Below are 18,432 nucleotides of genomic sequence, written 5' to 3' on the forward strand. Positions count from 1 at the left end.
ACTGCATTATCATTCGCCAATGACGTGATGCCCGTTCAGCAACATGTCGATGATCTCGGCGTCCGCAGAGGCCAGCGCCGCCAGGTCCTGCGCCAGGGCCTCCCTGTCGTTCTCGACATCCATCTCCTCGTCTTCCTCGTCCTCACCCCACTCGCCCACGACAAAGTCCTCGTCGTCTTCGTCGCTGCCCAGGTCCGCCTCAAAGTCCATGATTGGCAAAAAGTCGTGAAAGCTGATCTGCTGATCGTCCCCCTTGGGGTTCGGCGCCCGGTCAGACACTTTGAAGTACGCGCTGGGCCCGCAGGGGCCGTGAGGATCGTAGTCTCTGTTCCTAGTCAGCACTTTACCCGCATCGGTCGTCGATGTTACGTACGTGTCGAACCAATGCCCTACGACGCCTCTCGCGGAGCCGACACCGCCGATCTGAATACCCTCACTTCGCCATCGGGCGTGGCCGCTAAAGATGGAGAACGTGGTCCAGCGGACCTCGCCCTCTTTCGTCAGGCGGACGGTGCCTTTTACTGCTGATTAGAGGAGAATTAACAATGACAACGAGCACGATACGCCAAGCACATGCACCTACCTCGGAGGTCAGAGTTGGCGTTCTCGTCCCACGAGTCGTCGATCGACCGTGAGATGCCCTCAAAGTGCACGACGGGTAGGTCTTTGCCGTCCTGCTCGCCCGGCGGCTGTACGTCCGTGACGTGAATCTTCATGACGATGAGGCGGGTGGCTTCGCCCACGTCCAGGGCTGGCCGGGGAACCTCCCGCGGCATTTGGTCGTCAAGGGGAAAGTTGTAGCCGAAAAAGTCGTTGTAGTCGATGAAGCACACCACCTGGGATTGTTAGTTACGGCCAACTTGTGAGAACCACCACCTACCCTTAGCCATGTCCCGGCAACACCGTACGGGTCCTTCAAATCCAAGTCCTGGATCCCCCGATTCGGAGCAGGCACGTAGCTCCCAGCCCACGACCCAACAAACGGACGTTCCCACAGATTACTAAACACCTTGGCCGTCAGGTTCTGCGAGCGTATGTTGCTCCCAAGCACAATCAGAATCGCCTCAACCTTCTCCCAGTCCACACGGTCCGTGTCGTCGTCCATGAACGGTCCCCATTTCGTCCGCGGGGTGTACTGCCGCAAGTCGTACACCTTGGAACATGCGTACGGATACACCCGCGAAGATCGCGTGCGCCCACAGTTGAGGATCGGGCGGCCATACAGGCAGTGCAGCTTCGCGCTCTGCTGGTGCGCCTCCTTGGGCTTCTCTGGGATGCGGATAGGCCGTACTTCGCTGCGCGCGCGCTCAAAGATGAAGGAGCGGCAAAGGAATGCCAGACGCGCCGGCTCCTCGCGGAAGGCGCGCGCCAGAAACGCTGCGTTTCGTGACGCTGCGTGAGTCCCGGCTTCGTTTTGTGCTTCGCCCGTGGATGAGGCGTTCTTGAGGAGTCTGTTGACGGTGACGTAGACGAACGGTAGTTCGTCAGTCTAGTATGATAAGCCTCATGACCATGCGATGAACTGGAAAGTTAACCCACCATCTCATCTACATTACTACTGGTGCAGAGCAGACTGAGCCTCACGTAGTCGTGAATCTCCTTCTCCCAGTCCAGTTCCGCGTCTGCCGGGGTGTCCTGTCGCCGCAGTTAGACCGCATTCATCGCATCACCACGCAGCCGTCTCACCAGCGCATTCAGATAAACGTCCTTGCAGAGTTTCTGGTTCCCCTTCACAAAAGTGTGTAAGAAGCGGCATGTGCGGGGCAGGCGGCCGAGGTCGCGCGGCTCGAGGCCCGCAAAGATGTGGTGGAGGATCTCCGCCGGCAGCAGGTTGAGATGCAGCATCTTGGATGCCCCGTCGGCGTGACCCATTTGTTCTGCAAGTCAAGGTGCGCGCAGCTCGCTCACGAATGAGAACGTTTCGAAACAAGAGGTGAGTGCGAGATGTGGTGAGGTGGGAGATGAACGACGCAACAGAAGCTTAAACTTACGTCGTCGGCCTGGATTGGTCCACCACACCCAACCCATCATGCGGGGACGTGGGCGGGCGACTCTCCGGAGGTAGGAGGTAAGCTCCGACGTATCAGCGCGGTGGAGACTACGACCGAATCAGGCAAGTTCATGCCATCACGGTTCACCGGCTGAGGTTTGCTTCGTACCGTTCGCTTCTCCAACCAACCAAGTAAAGAAAAGCCTGTCCCACGCTGCCTGAAAGTGAGGCGCCGTTCCAGCTACCCCAACTGTTACTTGCTTCACCAGCGCTTGCGTTGTTGGACCGTTGCATTAATCATCATGACGTAGTCGACGCACATGCTCTTTCGTCTAATTCTTGCACTTACACCATCGGCGCCGATGGACCCACCGAGACCCGGCAGACGGCCCGGGGCGGGCCCGCAGTCTACCGAGGCAGCATAGACAGGCAAACCGACCAGATGAAGGCAACCCTCACGCCACCGATTCACCACCCTCATTGGCAAAGCTTCAAATACACCCGGCCCACCCGGGCCCCAGCGGACTTACCCGGCGCCGTCGGAGGCCGCAAAGCGTATTTCAACTCAATAAACAAGCTTAGACGCTGAGCTTCATCACTGGACGAAAGGCCGAAAGCCCCGGACCACGTGGGCCGCGTATCGCCAGGAGACGGCATCATCTACATGCCTTAGAGATGTGCCACCCCTCGAGCAAGTCGCCTGTCCATATGCACACACCCATCCAACTCGTGCCCCGCCGTCGCCCCCTATTCAAAAAAGCCTAAATGAAGGCACCAACACGGCGCAGCGAATGCCGTGAAGAATGCAGCCCAACCGCCAAGATCGCCCATCACCTTGGGACCGGATAGGTGGGATTTCATCGTCTCGGTTCACACGCACCCCACGTCCCGTTGCCTCTGTTCTCTCCATGGGCCGCGGCCCGACTGAGACGACCGACCATGTCAGCAATGAAATGAGAACCACAGGGTGCACCAATGTGAAAAGTGACAAGTTCGCCAATGTACTCGCCGAGACTAGGTATTCTCTGTCTCGGCCTTCATGCTATTCGTATGTCACAAACGTTGCGACACGCCTTCAAGGGAAGGGCGCCTCGTCGGGTATAGATACAGTACAGAAAAAATGTGAAGTGCGGTCGCAAGGTCTCTCATGCCAAATTATCGTCCCGACTCCTCAAATGATAACTCGCACAAAAGTGGTATATTGTAAATCCGAATCCTCCCGTCATAATGCCGCCGTCACGGTTCGTTCCGATGCCAATCGATGAAAAATCATGCTTGCCGCCTTTTGTCTTGATTCGCTATGCCGTTGCCCCAGAATTCAGCTGGAGGCAGTTGTTGAGAAGATTGGCTCCCTCGTGGAGCAGCTCCCAGCGCGTGGTTCCGAAAGAGTCTTTGAGCACGAGCAGTAGCGCCGTGTTCGTGTTGATGCCCTTCATGCTCTTGAGCTCCTCTGGCGAAGACACACCGCCGTACTTGGCTAGGTAGTCCCGCATCTGCCGCACCTGTTCCTGCTTCGTGGTTGGCAGAGGCACCCCGGGACAGGGCCCCTCGAGGGCGAACCCGTAGCACCAGACGACAAGTGCTGCAAAGTAGAGAACCCACGGCCTGTTGAGAAGCACGTCGTCTCGGGCCGTATACGGCTCGTCGTACTTGAAGCCGTTTGATTGTGGCGACCCTCCCCCGTCAGGCATCAGGACAGAACAGAGAAATTTGAGCGCGTAGTAGGTTGCGTCTCGCGCCTTTGCGGACGGCGCCCAGAGGTCCCTCATCCTTCTCTGAGCGCTGTTGAGGTCCTGCTGCCCGATGGCTCGCCCCAAAAGCCGCTTCGCCCTAGCAAAAATCTGGCAGTCAACAATATCGACATGCATCGCCATGTGGGCAAGGTGGTGCAGCACTGTGCGACTTTCAAACACCACGTTGGCCTCGTTCTTCTTGGCGGAGTCGAACCGGTAAGGATCCGACGAGCCTTCGTTCCGGGAGAGTGACTTGTCAAAGTCCTCTTTCCACGCATCAAAGGCGCGTGTAAGTGTCCCCCGCCACTTATCCCGGCCCCCTAGCGCCTGCGAGACTCCACCGCCGAGGACGTTGACCTGGAGGTCCCTCTGGTTCATGTGCCAGCTGACGCTGAGGAGCCCGGCCATCAGGACCATGCGGCCGAATGGGTTGGTCTGAACCCCCTGACCGCTGAGTGTCCGCTTGAGACCCTCCAGGAAGGATATCGGCTTGATGCCGTTTGACATGATGTTGGACTCGATCCGGCCGACCTCTGCGCCGCTGTTGGCTTTCCACATGGCATCGTCGCAGGGCAATGGGAGCCGCATCTCGTGGGTGACCATCACCGTGGAGTGGCCAAACATGGTTGCGTGTATTGAGTCAATGACGAAGGCGGCAAACGCGGCCCGGCGCGTCGACTCGTTGGTGATCCAGTGATTCCACCATTCGTCGGCGGTGTGGGCGACCCCTGATGCCGAGGAGTGCCGTGAGCTATTCTTATCGTCTCGCGGGTTCGGAGGCGAATCCAGTGCCGACTTGCCAATGAGCGACCTGCCGCGGCGCATCAGGGTGATTGTCGTCGCGTGGTGAATGTGGGCCCGCTCGTGCAACTCTCTCGTCGAGTACATTTTCTCGTACAGCTCCAGCAGCAAGAGGGTCTGGAACAGCCAAAGCTTCGCCGGCGGGCGGAAGTTGGGGTCCATGAAGATTTCCCACCGCAAGTGCCATGCCAAAAAGTTGGACAGCTGCGCGCCGGCCTTGGTGACCTTTTGCCCGTGCGTCTTATCGAGACAGGCGGCACCGATCGTCATCATGGCGAGAAGCAGCAGATTCGGCGTCCGATCGGGAGAGAAGGTGGGCTTGTGAAGGATGGGAATTTGGTCACTGAAGTGGACCCAGTATGATCCGATGTAGGCCTGCATCATGCGCTTGCTGAGCATGTGGTCGCCGTCGGTCCGGTCCCCTTCCAGAATGCTGTCGCGCTGCCGCAGTGCCGGCGCTTGGTCGTTCTCATGGAACCTCTGGCTGATGAAGTCGTAAATCTCCTGGCTCTTCTCTTCCGAAATGGTCGCCTCTGGTAGGTTCTGGTCCAGCAGGTTGTTGACGGCCATGACTTGGTGCGAGCCGGATGGGAAGTATCCCATCGGCACGCCGTCGGTCCCGACATAAGGTACGCTGTAGGAGTTTCCATATTCTCCGTAGCTGAGAAAGGTCAGCGCAACTCACGCACGAACATCCAATGTACTCACTTGCTCGCATACTGAGGGGGCACTATCTGCCCCATTGGTGACCCCTCGCCCTGCTGGGTGGTGTTGAACAGGTAGGCGACAAAGTCTTCCGGGATCGTCACGTACGGCGACTTGCTGAGGATGCTGTCGGTCCCAAAGACCGGGATGGTCCCGGGCATCGACATCTGGTCGAGCAGCATCATCTCGCCTGACTGCTGGGGATGCCCCTGTTCGCTGTACTCGGCCGAGGTGGTCGGTGCGTACGTCTGGCCTGCTTCGCGGGGTACGTTACCCGTCCCGTTGGAGAAGTCGGACGGTGGAAGGTTGAACGGCGGAAAGTTTTGCTGGGTAGTGTAGGTTGCGGACTGCGGGGTGTTGTGCTGCTGGCCGTGGTATCCATGCTGGTTGGAAACCGGAGACATGTATGGCCCGTTCGTCTGTACCGTCGGCCGTGATCCGTTGTTTGGAGACTGATGCGGAGGCCGAAGCGCCTGGACGTTTCCGTAACCACCGTCGTGGTGCATGTAGCCGTCCATGTTCGGGGGTGCCCCCATGGGATATCCGGTGGGAGGCGTATGAGTCGCCTGCGCAAAAGGGCTTCCCGTGGCTTCCTTGGGCGACTGGAACTGCTGCATCTGGTTCTGTCGCACATTGGCGAAGCCGGTGCCCGGCCGACTGATTTCGGGCGACGCCGATCCGGGCAGGGGATACGGTGGCCGGTCGGTCGTGGGAGAAATGTGGCTCATCATCGAGTCTTTGCGGTTCAGAGCCGATCCCTTGGCCGTGTGGCGGTCCCTGTGGCGGTTACACAAATCCAGCCGGACAAAGGTGCGATTGCAGTCGGGAAAGTCGCAAGTGTAGATCTGTTTGGGTGTGTGGTTCAACTGGTGTCGGTATCTGGAAACGTGTTAGTCGAAGCCGTCAGCTTTGGTGCGTCTACTGACAGATGCTCGGCTCTCGAGTAGCTCTTCCCACAGCCTTCTTGGGGACATTCAAACTTCTTGTCCAAGCCCTTGCGGCTCCTCCGTCTCTTCCGCGCAGGGCCGCCGTCTGAATTGGACGAACCGGCCTTGCCGTCGTCACCGTCGGCCCCATCGTCGTCCACCAGGTCGGCGTCCTTTTCTTCGGAGCCCTCCCGCGGCCTCCCTCTTCCAGGGTCTTGCTCTTGCTTGATGAACTGCTGCGGGCTCGCCCGCGAGTCGTGGCCCGGTGCCATTGTCGCAGAGCTTCGGGGAGAGAGGGGTATCGAACTGGTAAAGTCAGACGTATGCGCCGGCAGTACGGAAGTCATGTTTCTTGGATGGCCAAGGGACTATGTGGCGCGGGCGTCTACTGTGATCAGGCGCGCAACAAAGCCTCGAGAGCGCGGGGTGCGGTGGCGTCTCGAGGGAAACCGTATACGTCGTGAGATTCGAATATGTGCAGTGGGTGGCGCGGCGAGACTGGGGCGGATCAGTCCACCAGGCTTCCGTCCTTTTTCGCAATGTACAACGAAGTGCGCAAAATCGCACTCGTGGTTGTTGGTTTCGGCCTCTCCAAAGCCAATTGGAGAGGGGTTTTCAAAACATGACTGTCGGGGAGGTGTCTCGCCAGTAGAGTCGACGGCGGCCAAGCTGGAGATGCGAGTGCGCGACGAGAAGAGTGGCCGGCTGAGAAGGCAGAGTGAGATTTCCCTATATGAAGGCACTCTTGAGGCGAGGTAAGTCAAGGTGAGTTGGTGGTACTGGTGCTGCTGGGGATGGGTTAGCAAGTGGATGTCGGTGGAGTTCGTGGTATTAATGATGGGCCTGCCGCCTGTTGCGGTAAAATGGACGAGCGCGGGCTGCATGAGAGGAGGGGGTGGGTGTCAAAAAAATAAGAGACGGCAAGGTTGGAGGTTGCGGATGGAGTGGACCGTCATCAAGGGCCGTGGACCAAGCGTTGCCGTTCGGGGGTGTAACGACGAGAGACGAAGAAGACCAAGGCCTGCCAACCGCCATCCGCTACCCGCCGTGGGAGGAGGGACAACCTTGGGGCAAGGCCTCTTGTGATGCAAGGCCTTGAGCCCTAAGTGAGCCCTCCGCCCCGTGAAGCAAAGCACGATATAGCTCGGTGTACTATTGCCAGGACACGGGCGACGAAAAGGACTAGTCCGATGCCAGGAAGGGAGCAGTTGGAGGTGACTGGAGGACGTGGAGGGCGAAGAAAAAGGTTCCGTCTGTTTTCCTGGGGGAGGCGCACGCCGCCGTTCAAGTCGCACGCGCTGTGGTCTGGGGGAGTCCAGCCTCGAGGAAGCAAGACAGGGAGTAGACCAGATGAGGGCGGGATGTACCGCGGTACGCCGATCGCTTGGTCTTCGCTGAGTGCGGGCGGGTATCTGTAGCTTAAAGGTACACGCACCGGCGCGGCATGATCCCCTGGAGCGAAACGAACCGAAGCGAGCCGTTGATGTCCGCCTATGGCATCCCCAGCGAACCTTGGCCGTAGCTACAGATACCTCAAGGGGACAAGGCACCTCTTTCTGCCTTAGGTCGAGCTGGAGAGGGCTCGTCGGGATGCGCCGTCATCGTCTCGGTGTCCGGCGCTCCTCACAACTGCAGTAGCAGCGGCGGGGGTCTGCCAGGCTGCCGTCTTGGGAGGGATATCAGGTCCATTCCACGACTCCAACCTGGCCGATGTCCGGTATGGGATGTGCGTAGCGGCCCGCGTCTGACATGGCCCGCGACGGCACTCATCCAAGCCGTTGCTGTGCCGTGGAATGTCGAACGGGACTGGGGGTTGGGGGGGAAAAGGGGAGGATCGAGACAACAGGCGCGGGTGAGGAAAGGGAAAGCTGCGACATACGGGAGACGGGAATGGCCTACCTAAAGACAGACTTACCTTGCCAAGTCGAGAGATGCAAGGGCAGAGAAAGCGAGTCTGGCGGATTTCGCAGGTGGTAGGGTCGCAGTAAGAACTGGCAAACACAGAGGCAAACTCGTCGGAGCTTCTCGAAGGTTGACTGACGTGCGGGCGCGGGTTCGAGATTGGCCTCGAGGCTGCGGTTGGTGATCGCGTGGTGTCGTGCGTGGGTGGTGCCCGTTCGCGTCGTGATGCGGTTGCTGTCGTCAAGTCGAGTCTCACTGATCAACCTCAATGGCACAAGTCGGGGTCCAGGTCCTGGGGAAGTGGGCAGCAGCAAAGCAGGACAGAGACGCAGGGTGGGAGTGTGGGGGGTCTTATGGCACTCCCACTCTCGTCTCCCTCGTCTCCCTCGACCTCGCCTCTGGCACCCAGGCGTCTCTTCCCACCACCTCCTCCCAGATGAGCCGGCCGGTGTGAATGAGGAGCCCCTCCCCCCGGGTCTAGGTCGGGACCAGTCAGGTCCATGTCCAGGTCTGGGTGTGAGGCCCGCGGCGTGATGTACCTACTGCGCTGCGATGCGATGCGATGCGATGCGATGCCCTGCCTGCCCTGTCTCGACCTGTCCCGGAGCAGTAATTGCAGCAACTAAGCTGCCAGCTTCCAGCTCCCATAGGAGCATCGAGAGACGGCAACCTGCCAAAAAGTGTGGTGTACCACACGCCATGGGGGTCCTTTAGTAGCCCCGAATAATATGGGAAAGGCGGTTGGAACGCTGTTAGGGCCGCGAAGTGGCCCCCGTTGCGACAGCCTTTGGGGGTGCACTCGGAGAGGGGGAGGCGACTCGACTTGGGCTGGCACTAATTGCATGGCAAGGTACCTGGACAGACGGCGCCCCGAGAACGAGATGCCCATCTCTGGCCACCCAGCCCGCACTGTGAGACGACGTGTGTATTGTCAGTCGACGGCATCATCTCCAGCGAGCCGGTCACGGTGTCGTGTCGTCGATCCACGTCCACCGTTGGGTTGCTTTCTCTCGGTGCTCTCATCTGATCGATCTGGCGGTTCTCAACGTCCCAGCATGTTGCTTCCCTTGTCCCTGCTCGCGCCGTCATCGACCTGCTTATATCCGATGCTCAAATGCAAGCCACCACCCAAAGGCTGGCACTGGCAAACCACAAGGGCGTTCAGCCAGTCTTCGGTACCGTTGCAACGAGAATTGACAAGTGACAGGAACTGCACTCTTGTGCCTGCGCCTCGTCATTTACTTGGTTCTGTGGTGCGTGATATTTGCCCGGGACAGCCGTATTGTCTGCCATCGTGCCAACCCCAAAGCAGGACTGGCCTCGGTGTCTCATCGGGCGCGGGCGGTCGAGGGACTGTCACGTCTAGATCCGTTTGATCCCGGCTTGATTCGAAGGACTGTTTGTCGTGCGTTTGCGATTTCGAGGTGGACAAATGGAGGCGTTGGCGACCGAGCGTCTTCTGTCACGTTGCCCGCCTCGTCTTCTGTTCCACGCACTAACCATCAGCCCTCAGCCCTCAGCCCTCCAGACTCATTACTTCCACCGCTGGCTCCACTTGGAACAACAGCATGCGATGGAGGCTTCTCTCATGATGTGTGTTCAACGGCCCTCACTCGTCGTACGATGGCACGATGGAAACCAGAGAATAACGACAGACAGTGTGCGTTCAGCCTGATCGACTGTAGCGGCAGAGGACCCTCCAGACCCCGAGTCCCTCTCTTGTAGGGCGACATGGCCCCCCAGTGACCGGCGCGGTTAGTCTCGCAGGGATGCCCGGTGTAGGATGTTCACTTGAAGAAGACGAGACGTGTGGGGATGGGCACGGTCTGGAGCTTGGACATGGCCCATCCGGGGCGCCATTCCCCGACCTGCGCACGAGTTGCGTGGATCGGCCGCCGGTGTCACCTTGAGCTTTCCTGGGAGCGCATCTGTAAGGCATCGAATTTCTGCTAGCCTGGGCGAGAGCTTGCCCACAGACACTGCAGCTTATTTCAACACAGGATCGTCCTCACTAGTGTGCTCGGCCACACGCACTTCTCGGGACCTTCTGCCGCTGGAAGCTGTCTTGGTGTCAATATTGGCGAGGGTTAGCGGCGCTCGAGAATGACGAAATGAAATCAGACAGACTGCATAGTGCAACAGACGAAGATGGACATCGGCACCGTGCAGAGTCAGGTGGGCGAGGCCTGCGATGGGAGTTGATGCTGCCATCGGGCCACAGCGCCTCTGCATTCACTTGACCGTCTCCTCCAGTAGCCTCCCGGCACAGCTCATCTGGTGCCATGTCGTACCCAACGGCGCCGTTGGCCTTCCCGGCTATCGCGTCTAAGTTGTGAGACCAGCCGTCATCCTCGTCCATAGACAAACATGCCGTGGCACTAGACGCAGACAGCTTCGTTCGCAGGCAGCTGTCATGTTGTCGCCGGTCGGTCGCTAACACCCCACGCCTGAGGCTGAGGTGCGCAGCGCACGTCAGGTACAAATACCGCACTCCCGGGTCTACCGCCTGGCGTGGGAGCACTGTGCCGGTGCGTCAGTGAAGCCGATTCGCATCTCTGCTAATGACCTTGGGCGCTATCATCTTCTTGGTCCATCTCATCTCGTAATGGGTTCCTGATGGGGCATGGGCGTGGTTTCAAATAGGTATGGCAGCACACGACTCTCGCTAGTCGCAAAAGAGTCCATTTGGCATTCGAGATTGGAGAAACCGTGCATCTTGAGCACCTCCCGTTGTTGGAGTCGTCCCCTTGCTGATCACACCCTGTGGAGAATTGGTCCCCCACCACTCGACCAAACCAACCGAGAGTGGGCGTCGTGGGCTCGAGTCGACTTCCGCGGGCCTTCGATGAAGGTCATCCAACAGGGGGGAATGTCTCACTGACGTGTCGTTAACTTGGGGTTTAGACGTTCACACAAGTAGTTGTAATGTGCCCGGTCAGCTTGAGCTGTGCTTGGCAGGCGACTATCTTTCCGTACACTTAGCCGGAAGTAGCGACATGACTGCTTAGCAACGCACAGTGCCTCTGAGACAATCCTGTCGTTCGGCGTACCAGAGTGAAGCGGTGTCAAAATTCCAGACGCGTTCTCCAGCTCCGAGAATGAAGACCGAGAATCCTAGTCGAAAGGGGACAGGGGTGATTTGCTGGTCCTTGATCGATCGCCAGTCAGCATGCGACAATCCCCACTGAGAGCGAGCCGCGATCAGGGACATGGGGAGTTGGACAAATGCTCCCGAAGCCAGCCTCCAGGGTGGCCATCGAATCGCCAGTCTCCCTTGCGTGTTGGCTGAGGGCGACGAAAGAAGACGGGCTGCTTTTCTTGGATATCCGGCGAGCAGCAGCGCTCGGGGCTTGTGCTGTGCTTCTAACAAAGGACCTTTCTGTCGAGCAAGCGGCGGCGAACTGGTTCAACTGCAGGTTGCTGCATCGATGCAGGTCCTCGACTGCAGCACCTGATCAAATCTCTGCAAATCGATTCGTTGCTCGCCACCGGACGGACGAAAGCAGCCCATCGTTCTGGCAGCCAACCATCGCCTTGCGGGTCGTTGAGGGGGAATGTGTGCCAATGACTAGCTTGGCACTTGCTCAACTGCCGCCTCGCCCATCGGCCCCGGGATGGCATTCTCGGCATTGCGGGGTCCACGACGCCGGCGCTGTGAGAGACGTGCCCTGGAGAATCGATCAGATCTCGGGCTGGCGTTGAAAGAAAGTTTGGGGGTCTCTTGGTCCACCTGCGTCCGGACGTGGGATGACCCTCAGGACGCGGGATATCAATTACGTGCGAGCCGTGACCCAGACCGCTGGGCCAGCCACGCCTGTCGCCCAGCGCGGGATAAGAAACCACACACATTCTTTCGGTATGGGATGACCAGCGAGCACAGCAAACTTGGGCGCCCTCGCCGGCCTGTCGTACGCTATTGCTCCAAGGTATCGCTGGCCGGTGACCATGCAGCAGTATGGCATATTCCCACGCACCCAACGTATTCGTATGGCTACCTGTACTGGCGTGCGGAGAACTTGGGGTTGACACCGTCTGTGGGATTTCCGGGTGCGAGCGGCCCTCCAGTTCGCCGTTGTTCGGGCTCATGCATTGAATTTCTACTTGTTGTCAGGAGCCGTATGGAACGCAGATGTAAGGTAAAATTTTGTGCTTGAGGGGTCATGCGGCGTGGGGAAACTGTGCGTGCAGCGTACTGCGAGCCATCCGCATGAGGTAAGCCGAAAAGCGCCCCAGCCCGTGTGGGAGACCCCTAGATTGGACGGAACTATGTCGTTTGGCTGGCAAGTTGTAACGGTCTGTCTGGTCTGTCTTCTTTGTTCCGTCGACTTAAGGTGTGACGACAATGGGAACTCCCGTTATTGCGTCGTTGATGTTTGGCATGTTGCAGGGCTCAGTCTGTGCCGTCACCGGCTCCGGCTCGCCTACTCCGTGAGTAGGTAATACTGAGTGAAGCCCGGGCTGCAGCAGCCCATGAATCGTAGGTGTAATCTGACTTGGTGAGGGCGTCGTCTGCTCCGGTCTGCTTCATAGTGAGCATGACTCCCTTCTGCCCCCTTCTGCCCCCTTCGATGCCCCCTCTTCCCCCAGTCAAGCACCCCAAGCGTAGAGGTCCATGTCAGCTGGCCGTGTTGACAGTTTGTTTCGTTGGCTCTCAATCGTCTGCGTGCTCCTATGAGTTCCTGCACGAAAAATGAGTCGCGGGATGGATGGGGGAGGGGCCGACTGCCAAGAGAGCCAAGTGGGCGGCGTGGGTCACCCACTATCCTAATGTGGTTGGTGCTGAAAAATGAGCAAGCACTCACCGAGGCAGGCGGCTGTTTGGCAGGCATTTTTAGGGTGCTGCTCACGCGGTACGTACCTAATCAGTGCTATCTTGTCGCACCACCAGGCACACAGCTCGCTGAGTCCCCGAATGCCGCCAGCGCCCCGCAGCTCACTTTTGAGGCAGGCAAGGCCCTGGGCAACCGGCCGGTCCAGCAACCAACAGAGAGAGCCATGACGTGAAATCTTCCCCCCGGCTGCTCTCTCCCACTCGCACCACTTCCTGCTCAATTGCTGCTCCGAATACAATGTGATACCGTCCGACGCCTACTTTTCACTCTAGAGACCCGACCGAACCACTACAGACGGCCTCGGCGATTTAACAACCACTCTATAGCCCTTCTCACCCTGGTCGCCTTCGTCATGGCTCCTAAAAACTCCAAGACCGCTGCGGCACACGACGACTCCAAAGCCGAGGGCCCAACGACGAAAGAAAAGCACTCGTCCGGCCCCGGAAGTCATACAAATGGCAAGATGCGGCGTGTAGCCAGCTCGACCGGCTCCAACCTGCGCGAGGTCACAAACGCCAGCGCGGCTGCCGAGGCGGTGCCCACGAAGCAGGAGGCACAGAACCCAGGGGTAAGGAGACAGACACCCTCACGCCACGATCACGAAGCAGCCTGCTAACACTTTCGTTCTCCCAGCTGCAATGGAACACCTTCGACCGAGAGACATTACACGCTTACCGTCGCGAGCACCACCTCAACACCCCAACCTCCTTCTCCTGCTCGTACCGCCAACTGGTGCTGTCACGACCCGGAGGCATCGGGCTGCAGTCCCCCACGATGGCCCGGAAGAAGGAGAACCGGAGGCAGAGCAAGGAGCAGCTCGCCATGACTGTGCGGAAACACTTCAACGGTCTCGGGGTCCAGGAGAACGACGTGATCGTGGACTTTATCCACAAGGTCAGGAGCCACTCCATCACTAAAGCCGATCGGAGCAGGCGAGCAAATCCCCACGACGCTTGACGACGCTATATGACGTACACCACATTGTTTTTGCGACCACAACATGCATCTACAGGAGCTGATTGGCATGCGATTCTGCTTTGGAAAGTGCAGCCTGAACAGGCTGCGTGGGCGACTTCGGAGTGCATAATGATACCTCATCCTAGGCGGGAAACCACATGGAAAAGAAAGGACGGACGGGGGCAAAAGAGACCCTCCGTCGCAGGCCTTTTACATAGTTACGATACTACATAATGATATTTGGGCGTTTTGGGTTCGGTCACTCACACAATCCCTTCCCTTCTGCATGGCTGTGTGCAACCGGTGCCGGCTCCCAGTCACGGCGCAGAGTAGAGCAGAGCAGAGAGCAAGCAGGGCGGCGCACACAACGCGCATTTACCCGCGAATTTCCACCAGGACGCAACTTGGAGTGGGGCGGCTGCGCGCACCACTTAAAGTCGTCGCAAATTGCTGACGTTCGCCGTGCAGCAGCCCCGCGGCCCCTGTAAACCGCCCTGAGCAGAAAGGCTCCGGGCGAGGGCCCAGTGGCCTCAGGCAGGCACCGGTGTTCGGCTTAGCATCGGGCCAAAAAAAAAAAAAAAAAAAAGTTGATATCATAACCGTCCCGACTCAATGGCACATCGAAGGGCAAAGAATTTGCGGGAGAGTTCCACTTGCGCGCTAGATGCTTTTCCGCGTCCCCCAGCCAATTATTAACCCTCTAAACTCTACGACACCACTGCTTCAGATGCGTCGACACAGCTCACAATGAATGCAAGCATTCTCACAAAGGCAGCGGCACCAGGCCGTCTGTTGTCGAGCCGTATTTCTTCTCGGCAAACCAAGCTCAAGGATGCCGTCTGCAAGCGCGCGGGCATCCATACCGGCGGCGGAACCTTTACCGCCAGATCCACGAAGTCTCCAGCTCCCCGGGTGACATGTCAAGCTCCCTCATCCAAGCGTGTAAGTGACGCACCACCTGACATGAAGCTGCACAGCATGCTCACGAGCTTCATTATAGGCATTCCACGCAACGTCGCCCGCCCTCGCACCGAGCGACCCGTACAAGACGTTGGGCGTCGACAAGTCGGCCTCGGCCGGCGACATCAAGAAGGCGTACTACGGCCTCGCGAAGAAGTACCACCCGGACACGAACAAGGACCCCTCGGCGAAGGAGACGTTCGGCGAGATCCAGAGCGCATACGAGATTCTCTCCGACCCCAAGAAGAAGCAGCAGTTCGACCAGTTCGGCGCCGCCGGCTTCGACCCCAGCGGCGGCGGGGCACCCGGCGGTGACCCGTTTGGCGGAGCCGGCAACCCGTTCGGCGGCGGGTTCGGCGGCCAGGGCGGATTCGGCGGCGGCTTCAACTTTGACGACATCTTTTCGGCCTTCACCGGCGGCCAGGGCTCGCCGTTTGGCCGTCGCGGCGGCGCCGGGCGCAACCCGTTCCAGCAGGAGATACTCGTCGGCGACAACATCGAGGTGCAATCGAGCATATCGTTCATGGAGGCGGCTAAAGGCACGAGCAAGACGATCACGATAACGCCCCTGACGGAGTGCGGCACGTGTACGGGCAGCGGCCTGAAGCAGGGCACCAAGCGGTCGGCGTGCGGCGCCTGCAACGGCTCGGGCACGCGGGTGCACTTCATGAACGGCGGCTTCCAGATGGCGTCGACGTGCAACGCGTGCGGCGGCACGGGCACGACGATCCCGCGCGGCTCCGAGTGCCGATCCTGCGCGGGCAACGGCGTCGTCAGGGAGCGCAAGACCATCACCGTCGACATTCCCGCCGGCATCGAGGATGGCATGCGGCTGCGCGTCGACGGCGCCGGCGACGCCCCCGTCACGGGCAAGAACACGGAGCCCAACATGCGCACGCAAAAGGGCGACCTCTACGTGTTCGTGCGCGTGGCGTCCGACCCCAAGTTCCGCCGCATGGGCTCCGACATTCTCTACACGGCGTCGATCCCCATCACGACGGCGATGCTCGGCGGCGAGGTCACCGTGCCGACGCTCGACGGCCAGGTCAACGTCAAGGTCGCCACGGGCACTAACACGGGCGACAAGCTGACGCTCTCGGGCATGGGCATGAAGAAGCTCAATGGCCGCAGGGGCGGCTCGGGCGACCTCAAGGTGGAGTTCCGGGTCAACATGCCCAAGTACCTGAGCGCGAACCAGCGCACCCTGGTGGAGATGCTGGCGAACGAGATGGGCGACAAGACGGCCAAGAGAATCATGAACGTCACTCCCCAGGGGTGAGTTCCGTCCGCTGTGCCCCTGTCACCCGGTTACTAACCACCACGGCGCAGGTCGCAGCCGATCTCGCCGGAAGACTCAGAGTCTCACAAGAATGAGGGCTTCCTCAAGTCCATGTGGCATACTCTGACGAACCACCCCGCCCACAAGGGCCCCGACGACGCCGCCGGCAAGCCTTCGGACCCCAACAAGAAGGACGACAAGGACGGCTCCAAGTGAGAGGCTGACCCCGGACGGTGAGCGTTGGCTGTAACGATATCGGCCTCCGACGGCGGGCGGCTCTTTACGTGCAGCAGACTTACGTTAATCATCATTAGACGGTGGTGGGGTGTTTGCATGGAAGGTGTTCAAAACGGTTGTTTTACTGATTCTGTCCTGTCCTTTTATTTACGAAACTATCCCTGGCGTCGGCAGAGCGGGGAGACCACCTAGAAAGAAGCCCTTGCTTATGTGGTTTGGAGAAAAAGCCGATTGATGCTTGTATTACTCCGCAATGTACAATGTAGTATAGACACACGAGGGTGGGGGAGGGGAAGAAAAGCCAGCTCCCGCCGCGGAGGCCACTCACCTCAGACACTTTACAAACAGAGAAATCACCCAATCAATATCACGAAGACATGTACATGAGCAACCAACACTTGTTCCCGCGGGTTGACTGTGAGAGGGAGGCTGAGGCGCCTAATTGTGATGGGGGCCGCTGCGCTTGAGGTCTGAAGCGTGAGGCGCTCGGTTGTGGAAAACGCGCGGTTGGCTCTGGCCGCTGATTGACATCTCCATGCCTCCGCATCTCGCCATGTACCCCGGCATGATGGCAGATGATGCGCAGAAGGCCGAGCGTTGCGGTCGCAGAAATGGCCTCCCCATGAAGATCAGTCTGTCTTGCAGTGACAATGGCATTCTGGGTCATTTTCTGCAGCACCTTGCAAAAGACACATGTCAAAGACACAACGACAGACAAGAGACGCCGGACTATCGATCTCGCACAAAGAGCTCCCAACCCTGCAGAGCGGGCCGTTCGGACCAGTTCGCTTGAAACTTTACCTCGCTCTTGAGGGGTCGGGATGAAGTTCTGGCCCCCCCTGTCCGGCCCTGTGGTGGGGTTGCGAAGCGCCGGCCAATGAGGGGTACTAGAGGAGGGGCAGCTCTTCGCGTGGCCCGTCACCTGCATGAGGGCGGGAAGGGAGCATAGCCAATGTCGTTGCTCGGACATGGGATGTTCAAGGAGCTGGAGATTTTGGTGGAATTATCGTGTTTCTGGTGTTTGAGGCCGAGCGGTGCTTTAATCTGGTCGACTTGGTGGGACAAGACGGCATCGTGAAGCCTGCGAAGTAGGTATGCTGAGTCAATGGTCCTGTGTGAGATGCGGATGGTTCGCTTTCGTGCTTACTGCAGCAGACGCACATGGTGTAAGCAGCGATGATACCGTGACGAGGAAGCGGTGCGGTCTGGCTGAGGGGCAGACCGGCGGATATCACGAGATGGCCGGCTAATCGTACCTAAGCAGGGTGGAGTGAGGCAGCATGCAGAGACGGGGACGTCGCATCGGGTTGTCTCACTCTACTCCGGCCAAAGTCAAAGGATAGGCCGTCCGGTTGTGTCGAGGGAGGACGAATTACATACTGGTGAATGTCTGCTGGCCGGGGCTGAATACGCGATGCTGCTGCTGCTGCTGCTGCTGCTGCTGCTGCTGCGCGAACGGCTTTACTCATTGGAGACAGCATAGCTGCCGGGTCCGCAGCGACAGCGGGCGATGTCAGGTAGAAGTGAGGTGGGATAGCTGCCCGACGAATAGCTTGGTGTTGAGGTTGCCTGGCACCTCGCACTTGCGGAACGTGATGGAAAATGCAGGAAGAGCGTCGGTCAACCGCAGGTCGGTCAGGCGTTGGGCTTGACCGGGGTGAATGGGGAATGAGTGCTGAATGACGGACGTTGCATGTGGTGTATTTGGAAGATTCCCGTTGTTGATGTCCTCGTTGAGAGAAGGGAAGCATCCTCTGAGAGAAGGACGTACCTTGCATCTCTTCATCGACCTCAAGCGCCCCCTCGGTCGGGCCCCGCCAGAAAGCCAGGCACCTCCCCGGTTCCTGGTGGGCGGGCAATCATTCATCACTGCCTGGCGGCTACGTACGACAGCCTAACGTGCCCTGCTGCGGACCACGTTATGCGCCAACGTCAACACCACGCACAAAGCTTCGTTCGACCTGCCCGCCCAGCTCGCCTAGCTGAGAGTTACAAGACGACGGGACACCGCTCCTCCATCACTCAGCCTTCCTTTCCCACCTCTCTCATCGCCCCCAACTCTCCGAGCCCTGCCCTCCCACCCGGCACTCACCGTCTGTCGGGCGCTTCG

The 18,432-nt window shown here is 59.1% G+C and overlaps 4 protein-coding genes across 4 annotated transcripts; 2 read left to right on the forward strand and 2 right to left on the reverse strand.

Annotated features, from left to right (window-relative positions):
- Window positions 1-9: 9 nt before the first annotated feature.
- On the reverse strand, window positions 10-1,872 carry CGCS363_v004781 (uncharacterized protein; the record flags this gene model as incomplete). Its single annotated transcript, XM_036636630.1, has 6 exons — window positions 10-325; window positions 374-524; window positions 584-836; window positions 881-1,489; window positions 1,540-1,635; window positions 1,687-1,872. The coding sequence occupies 6 exons, from the start codon at window positions 1,870-1,872 to the stop codon at window positions 10-12; spliced, it is 1,611 nt and encodes a 536-aa protein (XP_036498074.1).
- Window positions 1,873-3,288: 1,416 nt separating this feature from the next.
- klf1-1 (Zinc finger protein klf1) lies at window positions 3,289-6,427 on the reverse strand (the record flags this gene model as incomplete). Its single annotated transcript, XM_036636631.1, has 3 exons — window positions 3,289-5,185; window positions 5,233-6,108; window positions 6,156-6,427. The coding sequence occupies 3 exons, from the start codon at window positions 6,425-6,427 to the stop codon at window positions 3,289-3,291; spliced, it is 3,045 nt and encodes a 1,014-aa protein (XP_036498077.1).
- A 6,814-nt stretch (window positions 6,428-13,241) lies between these two features.
- On the forward strand, window positions 13,242-13,846 carry CGCS363_v004783 (uncharacterized protein; the record flags this gene model as incomplete). Its single annotated transcript, XM_036636632.1, has 2 exons — window positions 13,242-13,457; window positions 13,523-13,846. 2 exons carry the CDS (start codon window positions 13,242-13,244, stop codon window positions 13,844-13,846), a joined length of 540 nt encoding a protein of 179 aa, XP_036498076.1.
- Window positions 13,847-14,593: 747 nt separating this feature from the next.
- CGCS363_v004784 (DnaJ-like protein 1) lies at window positions 14,594-16,301 on the forward strand (the record flags this gene model as incomplete). Its single annotated transcript, XM_036636633.1, has 3 exons — window positions 14,594-14,788; window positions 14,847-16,081; window positions 16,136-16,301. The coding sequence occupies 3 exons, from the start codon at window positions 14,594-14,596 to the stop codon at window positions 16,299-16,301; spliced, it is 1,596 nt and encodes a 531-aa protein (XP_036498071.1).
- Window positions 16,302-18,432: the final 2,131 nt, after the last annotated feature.

Source organism: Colletotrichum siamense, assembly GCF_013390195.1.
Source record: "Colletotrichum siamense strain Cg363 chromosome Unknown KSG_Cg363_contig03, whole genome shotgun sequence".
Classification (NCBI taxonomy): Eukaryota; Fungi; Ascomycota; class Sordariomycetes; order Glomerellales; family Glomerellaceae; genus Colletotrichum; species Colletotrichum siamense.